The sequence below is a fragment of the Gopherus flavomarginatus genome, chromosome 4 (genome assembly GCF_025201925.1).
Source record: "Gopherus flavomarginatus isolate rGopFla2 chromosome 4, rGopFla2.mat.asm, whole genome shotgun sequence".
NCBI classification, from domain to species: Eukaryota; Metazoa; Chordata; order Testudines; family Testudinidae; genus Gopherus; species Gopherus flavomarginatus.
This window is the reverse complement of record NC_066620.1, coordinates 133,581,122-133,599,762: the sequence shown is the minus strand read 5'-3', so window position 1 is coordinate 133,599,762 and position 18,641 is coordinate 133,581,122. Positions and strand designations below refer to the sequence as shown.

The 18,641-nt window shown below is 43.7% G+C and overlaps 2 protein-coding genes across 6 annotated transcripts in view; one reads left to right on the top strand and one right to left on the bottom strand.

The window, feature by feature from the left end:
- ARMC2 (armadillo repeat containing 2) overlaps positions 1-1,580 on the top strand; it is a 171,552-nt gene extending 169,972 nt beyond the window's left edge. The window contains exon 18 of the mRNA XM_050951359.1: positions 1,509-1,580. Coding sequence (XP_050807316.1) covers positions 1,509-1,537 — 29 coding nt within the window. The 3' untranslated portion in view covers positions 1,538-1,580. The remainder of the gene's footprint in view (positions 1-1,508) is intronic.
- SESN1 (sestrin 1) overlaps positions 1-18,641 on the bottom strand; it is a 141,697-nt gene that overhangs the window by 32,498 nt on the left and 90,558 nt on the right. Inside the window, exon 1 of one of the 5 annotated variants that reach the window (XM_050951397.1) lies at positions 3,738-4,198. The exons of 3 other annotated variants lie outside the window; for them this stretch is intronic. In XM_050951397.1, coding sequence (XP_050807354.1) covers positions 3,738-3,824 — 87 coding nt within the window. In that variant the 5' untranslated portion in view covers positions 3,825-4,198. Of the gene's footprint in view, positions 1-3,737; positions 4,199-18,641 lie in introns of those variants that run through there. One more of the 5 variants, XM_050951395.1, reaches the window with a different exon arrangement.

Genomic DNA, 18,641 nt, shown 5'->3' with positions numbered 1-18,641 from the left:
CACTCATTCCTTCCTCCAGGAAAGCAACGGCAGACAATCATTTCGCGCTCTTTTTCCCTGGATTGCCCTAGCAGACGCCATAGCACAGCAACCATGGAGCCCGTTCAACTTTTTTTTACTGTCACCGTATGTGTACTGGATGCCACTGACAGAGGCGATACTGCAGCGCTACACAGCAGCATTCATTTGCTTTTGCATGATAGCAGAGATGGTTATCAGTTGCTCTGTACCGTCTGCTGCCATTGTAAATTGGTAATGAGATGACGGCTATCTGTTGTTCTGTACCGTCTGCTGCTATCATGAGTGCCCCTGGCTGAGGTCGGCCGGGGGCGCAAAGGCAAAACTGGGAATGACTCCCCGAGTCAATCCCTCCTTTATGGTATCTAAAAATAGAGTCAGTCCTGCCTAGAATATGGGGCAAGTGTACTAGAGAACCAGTGTATCAGAGAACCAGAGAGCACAGCTGCTCCGTGTCAGATCCTGCAGAAATGATGAGCTGCATGCCATTCACGGGGGTTGCCCCTGCAACAACCCCACCCGTTGCTTCCTCCTCTCCAACCTTCCTGGGCTACCGTGGCAGTGTCCCCCTCATTTGTGTCATGAAGTAATAAAGAATGCAGGAATAAGAAACAGTGACTTGTTAGTGAGATAAAATGAGTGGGAGGCAGCCTCCAGCTGCTATGATAGTCCAAGCAGGACATTAAGCGGTGTGGGGGAGAGGAGCCCAGCATCCTGCTGCTATGACAGTCCAGGCAGGACATTAAGCGGTGTGGGGGAGAGGAGCCCTGCGTTAAATCGGTTTAACGCTGCTAAAATCGGTTTAAAAGCATAGTGTAGACCAGGCCTAAGTCTGATTTTTAAGAGAGATTTAGGATCTTACATGCTTTTGGAAATGTCATCCCCAGTCCCCTACTTCTCCTTCAAAGATCAGTTCAAACCACAAACTCAATGGTAGTGACACTGAAATGCTATGAATCTGGAACACTCAATTGTTTAGATCTTAACAATAACTACTGCACAGACTGCAGCAATAATGCACAGATTGCCACCTCAGTACAGGTTATTTTGATTTCCCTGTAACTCCACTGCGGCATTTTCAGACACAAACCATAATTAGTATTAAGTTAACACTTGTTGTATCTTTATTTCCTTTCCTCTTCCTATTTTAAAATTTTGACACCAGCTCCTTTGTGCAGGAACAATTAGAGATATTCCAGAATAAAAGCACTCAGCTTGTTCACACATACAGATTTAAATGATTACAAATAACTATTCTGCTGTCTTGGAAACCCTACCAAGTTCAATAGGCCTACTGTACTTGATTTTAATCATCACAAAGAAAGTAAAAGTGTTATTGTATTTTAAAAACAGATCTTAAAATATTATTAGCTCTACAAGTTAGATGTGAAATGTAAAGTTCCTTCTGTCTAAAGATTTCAGAATGCTTTTAAAATATTACACTTCTCAACACCCATTCAAAATTGGTTAATGTGATCTGCATTTCACAGATGGAGAAACTGAGGCACAAGGAACATAAGTGATCTGCCCAAAGATATACATCAGGTTCATGATGGAGGCAGGAGTAAAACCCAGGAGTACCGACTCCCAAGACTTTTGTTTACTTGTTATTAATAATAAATAAATAATAAACCATTATTTTTATTATTTTATTAATTATTATTAATTATTATTATTATTAGGCTCTTCTAGGATTAAATATTAACATACACATCTGGAGATATAACTAAATAAAGTTTTAGCCATGGCACTTCTGTTATGCCAGCATACTCTCCCTCTCTAGTAAAAGGCTGGCACAAGTTTATAAGAAGTTGGGTTTGTGATGGAACTATGCCAAGACCACAACCTGTTTCACTTGGTTTCAAATTAACTCAAGTCACAAATGGCTTGGATTAAAAAGGACCAGTGTCTAAGCCTTCTGTGCCATCTCTGTAATATGCATGTTAAAAATATTTTATAAATATGTATTAAGATCACTGGAGCAGCTCCAAAGTAAAACTTGCAATACCAGTAGCTTTAAGGAATGGGAAAGGAGACTGGGAAGCAGCAGCAGCATAATTTTGGAAGACAATAAACAAAGTTTAAATACTATTAGGACTGCAACACAAATAATAAACAAGGAAACTTAATTCTGAATATGAAGCACCAATCTTTACCATCACATTTTCTGGACAGTGCTGCTTTATGTCATTATCTGAAAGTTATTTAAGTTCAGTATCTTACTATCTAACACATAAAGCTACACATGCAAATCTGACCCAATTAAGTGTTTTCGTCCCTGGTCTCCAGAACAGGCTGGAACAATATTATTTTCTTAGACTTGACAAGACACAAGACAACAGTGTCTGCCCCAGAAAGCTAATAATCTGAGGGTACGTCTACATCTACAATTTTGCAGCGCTGGTTGTTACAGCTGTATTAGTACAGCTGTATAGGGCCAGCGCTGCAGAGTGGTCACACTTACAGCAACCAGCGCTGCAAGTGGTGTTAGATGTGGCCACACTGCAGCACTGTTGGGCGGCTTCAAGGGGGGTTCGGGGAACGCGAGAGCAAACCGCAGGGAAGGAGACCTGCTTGCACAGGGGTTCGGGGAACGCGAGAGCAAACCGGGGAAGGAGACCTGCTTCCCCGCGGTTTGCTCTCGCGTTCCCCGAACCCCCCTGCAAACCGCAGGGAAGGAGACCTGCTTGCTCGGGGGTTCGGGGAACGCGAGAGCAAACCGGGGAAGGAGACCTGCTTGATTACCAGAGAGGCTTCCTCAGGTATGCTGCGATACCTGCTTATTCCACGGAGGTCAAGAAAAGCGCTGGTAAGTGTCTACACTTGATTACCAGCGCTGGATCACCAGCGCTGGATCCTCTACACCCGAGACAAAACGGGAGTACGGCCAGCGCTGCAAACAGGGAGTTGCAGCGCTGGTGATGCCCTGCAGATGTGTACACCTCCTAAGTTGCAGCGCTGTAACCCCCTCACCAGCGCTGCAACTTTGTGATGTAGACAAGCCCTGATGAGACACATGCAGAAAAGACTGGCATGCTGGAAAATCCAGAGGATGAAATTAACTAGTGACTTTGTTTTTAAAAAGCTCTGAGAAGCATGAATGGACTCTGTTCATTCCACCTGTATATTAACTCTGAAGATTAATAACAAATCTGAATCAACAGCCAGTGTGCTTGTATATCACAGAAAAAGGAGAAAGAAGAGCCCTCTTACATAGCCTAGTCAACCTCCCTGTCAGTGAAGGATGGTTCCCTACAATGAATCCCCAGGGATTGGCTTTGGGCACTTTTTAATAACTCAAATGATTGGGGCTTTCCCAACTTCCCTTTGGAAGCCACTCCACAATGTAACAGGATGTTGGCCCTGGTTTTCCAGCCTCGAGTTTCCAATTCTGGATGTCTTTTTGTTACACCTGGCTGTAGCCACCCACCCATTACACACCAAGCCACCAGGACTGGCGCAAGCAGCACACAACCTGGGAGGGGGCACTGAAAGGACGTGCACACCTAGGCTTAGCGGAGAACAGGCAGAACACGTAGCCCACAGAAGGGACAGTTAAGCCCACAGGTGAAGCCCAGCTGAGGGACTGTCCCGGACCCAGGCAGACGTGACTTTGGTAGCTACCCCGGCACAAACAAACCAAAAGAAGTGACCCCAGTCACGAGAACAGCCTCCCCCCGCGCTCTGCTGCCTGGCCAGCCCGCGCCCCCCACCTTTACCTTACGACCCCGGCCCGTGGGGTGGTTGCACAGCAGCCCCTGCACGGCGTACGCCTGGTTGTGACTGGCCGTGGCCGCCAGCCTCATGCCTGCGGGAGGGAACTGCGCGAGTCAGGCTGGGAGCGGACCTGTCCCGGCACAACGCGCAGCCAGCTCCCCTCTGCCAAAGGCAGCCGCGAGGCCAAGGCTAAAGCGAAGCGGCCGAGGGCGGGGGAGCCCCAGAACGGGCACAAACAAGCCGAGCGGAGCCCGGCCCCATCTCCCGCCGGCCACCAATGCGCGGGAGGCGGAGGGGCCGGGAGGCGGAGCGAAGCGAAGCGAAGCGAAGCTCCCTGGTTGGGAGGGGGAGTGGGGAAGGGGCTGCAGTTCCGCGGGCAGTTCGTGCCGCTGCCGCAGGAGCCCAGGCACCCAGCGAGGGTGGCCGCCCGGCTGCACAGAACACCCAGCCGTGCCCCCCGCGAGTCGCAGTCTGCTCCCCTTGTGTCAGGGAGCATGGCCGGGAGAGCGGGTCTGCACAGCAGCAACTGGGAGCCCCCAGAACTTACAGCTGGGAGCCAAACCCGTCAGAGAAACAGTTTCTGACAACACGCTGCAAACATCCACTGATGCAACCCGGAGTGTGCTCTACTTGCGCCTCAGTGCTGGCACCCCATGGGAAAACGTTAGATCTTCAGCTGCCCCTTACTGAGGACACTAGTGGTGACGTCTATTGAGGCTAGGCAGCTGTTTTTAAATTACGAAGTAACTATTAATAACTTCCCAATTCATCAGGCAGATAATTTCAGAGGTCAGCTATACAGATGCCATCACAAGGAGTACCGGGGACGCATGAGGTGAGGGACGAGAGATCCCTTTTCAGCTCCTGCATCCTCTGCTTCTCTCTGCCAGAAAAAAAAGCAGTATTTTTGTTTGACAAAAAGTACTTTTTCTAGAAAGTCATGTATTCCCTCAATCATCTATCATCTCTGTCCATCCTCACTTCTACCTGCTTTTTAAAATAAAGTAATTAAGCCTTTTTAACAGCTAGATCATAGGAGCTTCACATACAGCAGATGCATGTGTGAGTTTAAATAAAGTGCTCTAGCAACTTGGCCAGAAGGCTCCTGCCTAATACCATAATAGCCCTGTGCAAACATGTTTTGCAATCTCATCAGCAAAACACACAATTTTTGTTTGCAGCAGTCTATATTTCCTTCACCAAACTCCAGTGCTGTTAGATCCCCAGATGCCCCAGTTCTCCACACCCAAATATAGCTTTCTGTTCTGGTTTGGGGTTTTATGCAGTTGCCAACTTTCATGGGGTAAATAAGCACCCCAACATTCACAATAAACCAAAAATCAAGCTAATCCCATTTCAAAACAGGGCCAAAACAAACCCTAAGAACCCCAACACTCTATGTGACTAGATCCCCTAGGCATGCAGTCTGGGACTGTGGTGGGCCCGTTGTGCACCCCTGACTCCCCCCCCCCCTTCTCCCTTTCCCGTGCTTGCTCCCCCTTGCCCCTGCTTGCCGGGAGCCAATTAAAAAAAAAAAAAAAAAGGCAATAAGCTACAAGCCCAAAACTAGCCAACAAGCAACTCACAGGCCAATTAAGCCCAAAACAAGCCCAATTTCTGTGTTTTTTTCACAGGTTTGGCATGTCTGGTTTTATGCCATTTTCCAAAAGTAAATACAGCATCTCCAAGTTCAAGGTTCTGGGTAAAATTTGATTTACTCTTCAAATCCATATTAAAAGTGTAAAGCTATGTTCTGTTAACTATTTTTTATCTTATATATTTATTTTAAATCAAAAGTCTTCAGGTACCAAATACTATGTGAACAAGACAAGAATGCTTGATTCTTCAACCAGCTTTGAGAGGAGGTGGTTAGGCTGCAGCTCAGAAGCCCAGAAACTTCCTTAACAGGGAAAATAAAGTTTCCAGTCTGGGATTTGGACTGCTACAAACCCAAATTACTAGTTCTAACAAGTCTAATAACTGTAAAGGGAGTTACATGACCATGAACTTTGGACTTTAATTAAATATAAAACTGAATACTGAAAAACTGTTTATGCTATTCTTGGAGTGGGTTATGAATCCTGCAGCCAAATGAAGAAATCATTGAGGCCAGAACTATGTATGTGGAATATGAAAACTTTACTCCAGCCAGTGGCTTTACACATTTCTAAAGCTGAGTTTTCCATTCTTTCTTTTCCTAATGTCATCCCCTCTATGGAGTGCAATTAACACAGAAGACAAGGCACATTTTCTACTTTTGAAGATAGAGTAGCAGCATACCATTACATTGACTAGAGCTGTGAAGGCGCTTTAGGGCCTTACTCTGTTTCCTGGTATAGAACAGGGATTTAGCTTTCCTAAATGGGCGAGGTCTTTCCAGGTTGTTACTGCGCCATACCTACTTGAACATCAGAAAGGGCTTAGATGACAAATGGAAAAAAGAAAAAAGCAAGATGGTGAATGTGGTTATATTTTCAGACCTAGTTTAAATAAACTAGTCAAGAGACCAGTTTAATTCCCACTAACTGCTTCCTTACTTCAGGCCAAAGTATAACAAAGGACCAAGGAAGAACTCTCTTGCAACACCACAGACAAAAAACTGGCTTGTGTTCAGAAGAAACTATTGAAAAGAAAATAATTACCTGAAAGACTGAGATGTAAGACGTTATCCCACTATGAGAAATCTTTGTGGTTTCAACTTAAATGTCTATGCCTTCCAATAGAGAGAGACATGATGGGTGAAGTAATGTCTTTTACTGCAATGGGTCTCAATCTGGGGTTCACAGATTATGTCTAAGGATGTTGGGGGTCATTCCTCCCCCAGCTTTGCTGATCTGGGAGCCCTGCCGCTCCCCCTCCTTGCAGGGCAGCCTCTTGGTCCCGTTCTGCTCTCTGTCCCTTGCTCCCACTTATCCACCCAACCCCCTACCATGGCCCTTCTTGGGGCTGTGTGTGCAGAGATGTCCAAGCAGCATGCACTGTGAGGGTGGTGAGTAGGAGCCAGCCCCAAAACTTCCCCACAGCCTCCTGGGGATCCCTTATCCCTGCCTCCCAGGATGTGGTGGTGGCCCAGTTCTCAGATTAGATAGTAGTGCAGTATAAAGCCTTCTCAAATTGCAGTCATTCTATTGAGACAGCCACCAAAGGAGCTAATTATGCAGTTCATGAACGCATGTGCTCCTTAGGGTCGCAAGAGTCCCATCAATAGCAGTGTCAGTTAGGAAACAAGCTGGGCAGTAGAGTTCTCCCAGAATGTAACACGGTTGTAGGGCTAGAGTGTCGACAGTGGGGGGGGGGGCACTAGGCACTCTGGGATAGGGTTACTTTGGGATAGCATTAATGCAGATTGGACGCCAGAGCCCTAGCTTCAAACATGGTTCAGAAAATCTTTAACCTAGGGTTAAAATACAGTGTAGATGCTCAATCCCATGGTTCCCTGACATGGGTCAACTGACGAGTCCCACTAATCCTAAGGGAGGCTTACATTGCTGTGTAGACATACCCAGAGTGTTACAGCTAAATAGAAGAGCGAACAGATGGTTTAGCATAAGTAGTTAACACATATTCTAAAGAACAATTCAAGATGAAGAGGCCCATTCTTCTTTCAGCAGTATTTCTGGTAAAAATATATGCCCCGTTGACAAACGCTGAATGTTATTTAGAAGGTTACTTATGTTCTAATTCTATTTAAAAAATAGGTACAATTTCCTTTTGGGTATTTCTAGTACTTTCACTCTTGTGAAGAAAGTTCTCACAATGAGACTTTTCTTAGCAACAGTTCAAAAAAATTATTATATGAAGGCTATAAAGAGGAAGATCAGATATGAAGTTAAAGATCCTGATCCTGCAACACTTATGCACATAGCTTAACTTTAAGTACTTGTGGTCAATAGGACTTCTCATGTGCAAAATTAAGCACATACGTAAACATTTGCAATATCGAGGCCCAAAATCTTGAATTCTTCCATAGCAAAAAGCTATCCAAGATCAGCAGAGGTCTCACTCTGGAGCACCTGAAATGCTTATTATAGCTAGCGCACCAGGTATCAAATTAAAATCTGGACGGGTTATCAGAATATTCTCCACCAGAAAACTTTACAAATAATGTTAAAATAGTTCTTTACTACTCTGAAACCCCTGATTTCCATTAGCTCTATAAAAAGTGTGTTTCAGGAGAGGCAGATAATATGTTTGAATATAAAATGCTACAAAACACATCAAGCCAGCCTGACCCAAGCATCCAAAAAAAAAATCATGGTGAAATCCTGGCAAAACTACCATTGACTTCAAAGGCACTGACTGGATTTCATTCCATCAGACAAGCTTCCAAAAATAATAAGATTTTTAAAAATAATAAATGTTAGGTTCTTTTTATTTGCCTTTTGTTTTTTGAGTCATTGGGGTTCACTTTGTCAAGTTTCCCTCCAATACCAAGAGGAACAGAAACTAGCTGAAGGCTTGTCTACCCCAGAAAATCTCCATGAGAAGCATCGGACAGCTGAAGTTCTGCAAGAGCCTCCAATTAGGAGTTTTGGGGGCAATCAGCTTAATTAGTTGTAAGATAACTGCACAAATTTATGAGTGTAGTTGTATGACGGGCTTGCTTGTTATGTCCTGGGCAGCACTGAACAGGCCTGCCGCTCCCTTACAGTTATGTCGCATATTCCTGAAGCTGATGCTTCAGCATTTCAGCTGGCCAATGGCAGGAATCAGGAAGGGATTTTTCCCTCTAATGTATTGCGCAAAGGTTTGGGGTTGGGTTTTTTTTTGTTTTTTTTTAGATGTAAGCAGGGTCTGAATGAACTCTCCCCTGACAGTTAGTTGGGGACAAGGAGAGACCTCAGAAGCAAACTGTGTTTATGTGAACATACCTACTCTCACAGGTATCCAGCAGACAGGAGCTGTGTAGCTCCAAGTGATCAAATTTGGCTGGTGTTGAGTTACAAATCACTTTAGTACTGAATGGAGAGGTAGTGAAATGTTATCAATGATATCTTTTTTATTGTATGAGTAAAGGGGAGCAGAATTCTGCTGAGTCTGTCCCAATTGAGGGGTCACCCTCAGTTGAAAGAGACTTGCTAAGCCAGGGGCTTGACTGCCAGATCCCTGAAAACAACAGTAAGGGGGACTCTCTCTAAACGTCCTTGGTTTAAAGTGTTCCTCCCCACTGTTCAAAAATAGGACAAAATAGGTTCCAATAGCAGATTCTGGTATGTAAAGTGTTCACTAAAGCTGAAAACACTTATGGTGGGACAGCATTTCTGCCCAGCTTGCATCACAAAGAGCTGAAAGTCACTAAGCACTGATAATCACTACGAGTTGGGTAGACTCTCAAGAGACTGACCTGCAGAGATCACAGCTGAGAGGCAGGTGGCGACTGGAGAGTGGAACGAGCGGGTAGCAAGGTGGCCAGTGAAGAGGAACAGTGGCTAGCAGGCAGCCAGGCAGAGCAAACAGGGTGCTTTCTTCCCCATGTGGGAGGTGAACTCACACAGATGTACCTCTGGACCCTGTGTCCTCACTGACCAAGGACAACCACAGTGAGTGGGGTATGGTGAGGGAGCAGAGCAGGGCACAGAAAAGGAACTTTTTATTGTAGAACTCAAGAACATGAGGCAGAAGACTGCCCCACTCACTCTGGGGTGGGTGTCCTGCTCAGAGTTTTATGATTATGAGTCCTGCTTGTGGCATTTTCCCTAATTAATGTCAGATGACTTCCCTCCTTTCATTAAAAGTTTCTTTTCTACACTCAGACTTTGTGCTTGCAAGTGGGGAAATGTTGCCTTTCAGAGGCACCCAGGGGTGGTGTATAATTTTTGCAGGTTACGGGGGGGCTTGAGCCAGTTCTGTGTTGTATTGTTGAAAAGGAACCCATAGATATTGAACCCAGCCCTGGTAGCTGCCAGCTCCACCTGGCAGAAGGGTAACATTTTAATCTCCTTCCTCTGAAGCATTAGGGATAGCCATGGCTGGAAATGGGACACTAGGCAGGGTAGGCCAGAGCTCTGAGATAGCATCGAGCCTTCTCTCTCATAGGAACTTGGGTGGCTCTTGCTCACATGCTCAGGCTCTAAGTGACTGCACTATGTGGGGTGGGAAGAAATTTTCTCCAAGGTCAGATTGGCAGTGACCTTGAGCGGCTTTTGTCTCTATTCTGCATGGGAGCATGTGTCACTTGCCAGGATTATCTGGGTATATCTCACTTTATCATTTCCCCACCATTGCAGGGGCCTCAAGCACTGGTGCATCTCGGTCCCCCCTATTCTCGGCTTGTGACACGTAACAGTCTTAGCCTATAGTGGGCTGTAGCACTTTGATTTCATTTCAGTGGCTGGGTTTAGCATACAGGTGCTGGATAGTGCTTGTAGTCTGTTACAAACTAGATGACCTAGTGGTCTCTTCTGGCCTCAGACTCTATAACATACTTACTCCAGAATAAAAGTATCCACATGAGGAGTTATATAATTATAGTGGTATAATTATGCTGCTAAATTTTCCCATGCAGACAAGTCCTGAGAAACTCATAATCCTATTACTTCAGGAGATGGGGTTGTGAGAAAACCACCAAATATTTGTGAGATCTGTGATAAAATTGAGTTGGCAGCATTCATCTATACTAGATTAAGTTAATAAAGACTTCCTATCACTTATAATTTTTAGCATCAGTTTTGTCACAGATCCAAATGAGAGCTGCCCTCTTCCCTCCCTCCTGGACTGCTGTGAGGGAACCCAAGCCTCTGCCATTCTGGATCCCCATGGTGTTTCAAGCTCCTGGAGCCTGAATGGAGCCCAGCCACTGCCCCAATCTCTGGGTCCCTAGGCACACTTTCCGGGTACAGACCTATCTGGCAACCCCCTCAGAGAGTTGGAACCTGCTGTCCAGCCAACTACGCCCTCAGGGCACAGCACTAACCTTACAGACTCCAAAGTACTTAAACACACCCCTCTTCACCCAAAAGGTCATACTAGCCAATTTTAAGGTTTAAAAAGGGTACTAAATACGTGTGCTAACTGTAGTATAAATAAACCCAAATATGCTGTTAAGAAACAGAGAAATAATGCAAACTGCATACACGGGAAGAGAATGAAAAATTACAGTTTACTTTAAACATCTGAATCAAGTGTGCTCTTTGGGCATAATAGATGTTATTGTAGCATGCCATAATGCTCTACTTTTAGAACACTGATGGGTAAAATAATGGATAAAAATCAATTTTGGTTATAAACGCTTTCTAGACAGTATCAAGTGACTATATTATACTCAGTGGCAAAACTGTTCCCCATTTCTCATCTACAGAATTGAAACTATACTGTGGTGTATGACTAAGGGCAAAATCTAGCCACACTGCTTTCACACTTGTTTAAAAAAAACTTATCTTTTTATCTCTCGTAGAGGTGCAAACATAAACTGGATCCTTGCTATTTCAGTTTTCCTTGTGGTTTCACAAAGTGCAGAAAAACTAACAAAATACAGGAAGCTTTAGTGGCCTGCAGTTACTAGTATCTTTTAGCCCATTAAAGAGATTAAAAAATCACGATCATAATGAGGCACGAGTGGTTAAGATTTTAATATTCATATGAGGTAAAATAGTATAAAATTATAAAGACCTGGGGGAAACAATAAAACAATGGACTGTCAAATAAATACTGAATTAGAAAAAGCAAAAGCTGCGAATTTTTTAGTTTTGTTTTTAACATGACAATTGTCAAGAGCAGGTAACAGACATTGACAGCAACATATGAAAACACACACCATGATCTATGATAGTAGGAGGAGGGGAAAGAAGATAAAACAAAAGCAAGGAAGTCATAGTAAGGGCATGACCCTACAAGGTGCTGCGCACTCTGTCTTAGCTCCAGCAAAGCATGTGAGTAGTCCCATTGATTCAGCACATATATAAATACTTTGCCATATTGGGGCCAGAGCACTCAGCCACTGTCAGGATCAAGTCTGATGTCACCTATTTTTAAGTTTGTTAAACAGAAAGTGGATTGACATGTCACAGTTCAGTGTAGTACAAAACGGGTGTGGTTTATGGGTGGATTGGTGGCAAATGTACTTTTTACCCTAGCTATCAAACCTAGTCCAAGGTTAGTAGAGATTGATAAATTTTCCAGTCTCTGATTATAGATTTTAAACATTTTTTGTAGTAATATTTAAACCCACAATACCTTAATTTGGACCCAAAATACCTTTAAGGTATCCTTTTAAGCATATCCAGCTCTCAACATTGAGTGTCCAGACAGACTAACATTTTACTTTGGCATACAGTAATTTCGTTTGGCGTGCAAATGAGATCAGTGCTGAATCTACCTGGGGTAGTAACTGTTTTTAAACAATATCAGAATATGCTTTCAGGCTTTAATAACAAACCAGGAATAGTAGTTGCGAAAAGTATAGTTAGAATTTTTTCCTCCTAAGCGGAAACAATATAAATATATAGTCAAAGGCTTATAATGTGTGAATTTTGTTTTAAGTCTGTACAAGAATAAAGAATATTAACTAAAATGTATAGCTTGGCTGAAAGTTGAAAAACACTGATAATCACAAGTGTCTGAAGAGTGTTAACACCAAGGGATAGCAGAATTATGTATGTTGGTCTAAGGTGATATATTAGAGTAATATTTATAAAAACAAACAAAGGAAAAGATAGGATCAACATCCGGGACAATATTCTAGTAGTGAGGTGCACAGAATGTGCAGTAAATTTGCAAGGATTAATGGTTAGTTTATCATATCACAGCAACATCCAGGGTTGCATGTTCTATCTGTGTCTGACTAGAAAATTGAAACTATTTCTTTCAGATGTGGACCTTGCTACCACAATTCATGCCTTTGTTATTATCTCAAGACTACATCTTGAGCCCCAAAACTTAAATAGATGAAGAATGTAGTCACCCTGTTACTGAACAGAAGGGTTCTAAGCTGCAGGTTGAGAGTTCTTTGCTCTACATTGGCTGCTTAATAGTTTTTAGATAGAGTTCAAGGTGTCACTTTCCCCCTATAAAGCATAGTTAGATGACAGAGGTAGACATCTGTGGCTGGCCTGGACTAGCACTCCCACTGGTGCTACATCAATGGTGGGAACAATGCTACAATTAATTGTAGGGGCATCCTCAGTGAACCTGCGAGATCTTGGCTGCCTACCAGTCTCCAACTTATTTTAAACACTTCAAATATTTTAAGCTTTGGGAAGTATATTTGCTGAATACATCATAAAAATCTATTCTTAACTTTTTGTTTTGGTGGGTTTTACCTACTTTTCCCAGGTTTCTTTCAGGAGAGTGCACAAGGGTTTAAATCCCACTACCCTAAGGATCCATGCATCTGCTCTACATACATTCAGCAATAGTATCCAGAGTCCTTCTATTGGACCTTATCTCTTAATTATTCCAAGACAAACTACATTACAATGAAGTTAGAGGTTGAGAATACATATCATTAATTTAAGGGAAAAAACAGTACAGGTATATTATAATTATCCCAAAACCGTGTGAGGAGACTGAGCTCTCATGTATCGGACCCTACCAAATTCACAGTCCATTCTGGTTAATTTCACGGTCATAGGATTTTAAAAATTGTAAATTTCATGATTTCAGCTATTTTAATCTGAAATTTCACAGTGTTATAATTGTAGGGTTCCTGACCCAAAAGGGAGTTGTGTGGGGGGGGAAGTGGTCACAAGATTATTGTAGGGGGTGCTGTGGTACTGCTACCCTTACTTCTGCACTGTTGCTGGCAGGGTGCTGCCTTCAGAGCTGGGCAGCTGGCCAACAGCTGCTACTTTCCAACCGCCTAGCTCAGAAGCCAGTGCAGAAGTAAGGGTGACAGTACAGCATCCCCCCAAATAACCTTGTGACACCTCCGCCCCGCCCCCCCCCCGCAACTCTCTTTTGGGTCAGCCCCTCCAATCCGAGAAACGGTGGTCTCCTCCATGAAATCTGGACAGTTAGGGTAAAAGCACAGAAAACCATATTTCACATGGGAGACCAGATTTCATGGCTGTGAATTTCGTAGGGCCTCACTTGTGTACCTTGTTATATGGCAGGAGAAAGATAAGTGACAGAAATTAACAAATGAGTCTATGCAGCTATGTAGTGGGGACCTGGTGAAAAAGTTTGTTAACGTACACTGGGATGTTCTGGGAATCCTGCATAGTGATCTCTATGAAACTTTCCTGGGGGTATTCTGCAATCCTCTGCCGCAGGTTCCTTGGCAGAGCTGCCTTGTTTCTTCCCCCACTGTAGGAAACTTTGCCATGCCACCCGGCATCTATTTCTGCAGGGACCAGAGCAGCATGCAGGCGAGCAACATATGGACCTGGTTTGAAGCTGCATGCATGCAGGAAGTGCACCCTTGTATCTTGTTTTACCCCCAGGAGTAAGATATTGGGTTTGATTACCCTAGCTTTTGGAAAAGGATGCCAATATTCAGAATACTGTCCCTAGGAATGTGTAGTGACCCTCTTTGCAAACCACCCAGACCCTTAGTCCCCTCTTGTCCCATTCCCCCTTCCCTTCCCTCACTCCTGCCGAACTCACCATATTTCAGACTCTCAACAAGCTCTGTGCTAGCAAAGGGACAGTGAGAAAGAGGTGTGAGTCACTTTTGTGATTCACAACTGTGAGCGAATTCACAATACTGTCTCTGTTCATTGTTTCTTTGGCTTCTGCAGATGTGCCCTTGAACACCCACTCCTCCACTAGTGTGGAGGCGTGTCTGTCAGGTAAGGTGGAGAACCAAGAGGAGTAAAGAGGATATGTTTCACCAAGAGCTGCAGTCAACAGATACATCACATAGTGAAACCAGAGCGTGGAGGGAAACAATCAAAGGAAGACTCAGGCTGGATAGCCTGGAAAGGAGGGGCAAGAGCAGATGATAAAGCTACTGGAGGGCCAGACAGAGATGCTCAGGTGCCTCACCAAGCTGCAGTCTGAGCACATCCATGCATGACTCTCCCTGCAGCCAATACAGAACTTGGTTCCATGCCCTCCCCAAACTCCCCCGCTACATTCCTCGCATGTTCCCAGTCCCTTGCAGGACCCTGTGCACTCCGTCCTACGGACTGGTTTCACAATGAAAGCTGGAGTTACACACAGCTGAGAGAGCCATAACTGAGACTGTTCCTCATTACCAAGTCTCATTTGACAAAAATGTTTGTGTTTTGTCCTGTTATTGAACTTTAATCTTTCAAATAACATGAGTCTTTATTTGTGATATACACGTTAGTTGGTGCTAACATTCAAACACAGTGCTAATAGGCAGGAATATTTGCTCAGTGCAATTAACGCTCAGGAAGTAAGCACTACAGGGGTCATTCAAGGTGGCAAGAAAACATTGCATGGCCGAATGCATCACATAAAGATGTATTACTGGGAATAATTGTCAAAATGCTCCTTTAAAGCCTCCCTAACTTGAACAGCCTCCCTGCTGTGCCCCTCTAATTGCCCTGTCATCTGGCTGCTCAAAATCAGCAGCCAGATCTATTTCAATGCTCTACCTTGGGGAAACTTTTCCCTCTTCACTTTGCAAATGTTATGCAGGGCACAGCAGGCTGCTATGACCATTGGAATATTTTCCTCACTGAGGTCTAACCTGCCAAAATGGCAGCGCCAGCAACCTTTTAATTGGCCAAAGGCACATTTAATGGTCATTCGGCACCTGCTGAGCCTGTTGTTGAAGTGCTCCTTGCTGCTGTTAGGTTCCTGGTGTAAGGCTTCATGAGCCACAGGAGCAAAGAGTAGGTGGGGGGTCTCCCAGGATCACTATGGGCATTTATGCATCCCCCATTAGAATCTTCTGGTCTGGAAAGACTTTCAGCATGCAGATTTCTATACAGTCCAGTGTTCCTAAAGATGCGTGCACCATGCACCTTCCCTGACCACCCCTAACTGATTTCAGTGAAGTGGCCCCAGTGATCCACCATTACCTGCAAAACTATGGAGAAGTAGACCTTTTAGTTGATGTTCTCTGATGCAAGATGGTCTGGGGCTAAAATTGGGTTATGCATTCCATCTATTGCCTCACCACAGTTAGCTCTGAGGCAGTGGAATTCCCTGTCAAGTATTTCCTGCACATTACCTAGAGTTACAGTCCTTCATAGCAGGAGGCGCTTAATGGCCCTGCATACTTGCACCACCGCAGCCCCTATGGTGGATTTTCCAACCCCAAACTGTTTCATGACTGACCACTAGCAGTCTGGAGTCGCCAGCTTCCACACAGCGATCAAAATTAGCTTTTTCCACAGTGAGGACAGCTCTATCTGATGTCCTTGCATCGCAGTGTTGCGGCAAGCTCTGCACACAGGTCCAAGAAGGTAGATTTACACATCCAAAAGTTCTGCAGCCACCACTAGTCATCCCACACGTGCATCATGATGCAAGCCCACCACTCAGTGTTTGTTTCTTGAGCCTAGTATCAATAGTCCACTGTGTGCAGCTGGTCCATGAATGCAAGCAGCAATCATGAATTATTTCTTTCAGATGAACACAGAAGGGTAAGCACTACCTGTTCACTTTCTGATTCACAGGTCATGAAATACTGCAGGACCAGTCACATTGTGTTCATAATACTCATCACCAGACTGGTCAGCAGTTCAGATCCATGCTTTCAGGCAGAAATGATAGGTGCACAGTTAACAAGAGCTGTTGAAAGATAGTGCAAAATGAAATCAGAAACCCATGGAATGATGGGATGGAAAGAACTGCCTCATTGGACAGTAAGCATGCCTCAATGATGCACCGTGATCTATTTCCAGAGCTCCCAGCAAGTTGCACAGTGGGATACATCACTCTCTCTGTCAGTGCAAGTGCACTGACTGTGGACATGCTCTGCTGACATAAGGAGTGTTGTATGGATGTGCACAACCAATGTAATTAAAGTGGCATATGATCATCCACGTAACTTACGTCGACTTAACTCTGTAGTTTAGACATTGCCTAACTGGCCTTGCTGCTTGCAGAGCTGAGTGTTAAGTCATGTGACTTACATGTGACTTGCTGTGCCAAAGTGATTACAGAATTAAGTGGTAACTGAGTGCCCTGACTTGCTCTACCACATTAAATGTAGAATTGAATGTTCTTAATTAAGTTTTCTTTCTTTTCTTTCTCTCATGTGGCTAGCTAAAGGTAAACAAATGTTATAGCAGTTGCTCTCATTTATTGTTGCCAGTTTAATGTAACATTAAATACAGAGGGTTGTTAAGCATTGGAACAAATTGCCAACGGAAGTGGTGGATTCTCCTTTTCTTAGATATGTTCAAAAAAAGACTGGATGCCTTTCTGGAAGATATTGGGTACAATACAGAAGTAACTCAGTCAAATTACACAGAATTTCAGGTGAGATAATCTAATGGTCCATTCTGGCCTTAAAATTTGTGAATCTATGCATTTTCATACTTAAAACATGTAGGGATTTCTGTTAAATGTAACCTTAACTCTCAATGTCCTGGGTTTGTAGTGCTTAGTTTTGGTGACAAAAACTGACTTTTGCGGACAAAACTGTGTAGTGTTGACAAGACCTTAGGCTCAAGGGGTTCCAGAGGACAGGACATAAGAGAATTCTCTCTGCTCCTGCTACAGTTTTCAGAAGGCTGCTTTATCACTGTATATACTGCTGGTCACAGATTCTGGAAGGAAGAACGATAGGTTCCACAATGCAGTTGGATCTGCTGAGTAAGCACAGGGCACTGCAGCCCAAGGCCTGGTCTAAGAGCAGGACAACTACAGAATTCCGCCTCAGGACACGTAAAGACACAAAGCCCAACACCTGAGGGGGTGCACTCAGAGACCAGAAAAGAGACAGAGTTGGAGCTACTCCTGTAACTTTGATGACTACCATGGAAACCTTGTGTGTGTCCATGGCCATGAAGTGGTCACTTTTTAGTGCCACTGGAGCTGTCCCTGTGTCCTCGTCTGAACCCTGACTTAGAGGAATCCAGGATGTTGGCTGATGTTCCAACATGCAACTTGGTGGTTACTATTTTCTCAATTATTTTGCCCATAATCATAACAATGAGATAAACTCAATATCAAAATAATTGTAACTGTAAGGAAAGAAGAGTATTATTCCACTATTAAGATAATTTGGAACAAAAAAGACTGACAGATGCTAAAACTCTCAAAGAGCTCAGTTTTAAAATTAATTTTAACCCTAGTAGATTAACTTGTCAATTTTCAGAAAATTCATTTTGTACTCTAAGAGTAATTGCTATAAGTCAGGAGAGGATACACTATATTTTTCCACGTGACCAAGAGACTGAATACCTGCTTTAAATGCAAAAAGGGACTCCACCTTATCTAACAGAGTTGCAACTGGTGCCTCTATAATAGTTTCTGAGGAAGATTTCCACTCATGCATTTCTTAGGATCTTATTAGTCTGAAATAACCCAAGATGTTCAGGGAAGGCATTTACAACACAGCTGTCCCTGAACACTGTTTAAAATGTTTCCGTCACATAGAGCAGATGGATTCAAACACAATGTAACCAGCACTTAGTTTTACACTATACACTGGGCCTTACACATACTGTCCATTCTTAGAGCCTAATTTGCATTTGAGATCTCAGTTTTATATCTACCCTTAAGCATTATTTTCTTTATAGCCATATCTTCATCCTTAAAGGGCAAATGGACTCACCACCTTGTCACACAACACCCCCTTTTTATTATTCCACCAAAGATAAAGTCATTCTTCAGTGATTCCTGCCTTTACTCAAGATTTCAGTTTTTCACCAAGCATCATTTTACCGAGTTTATCCAAACTTAAAGACCTCCTCCACAATCAAGGAAAAGAATTACTAGACATTAAAAGTACTTTGAAGTTTAATTTATATAGAGTAAGGAGTTGAGATCTGGAGTTTATTTATGCTTTGGCAAGAACACAAAAAAGGATTTATGGTTTCTAA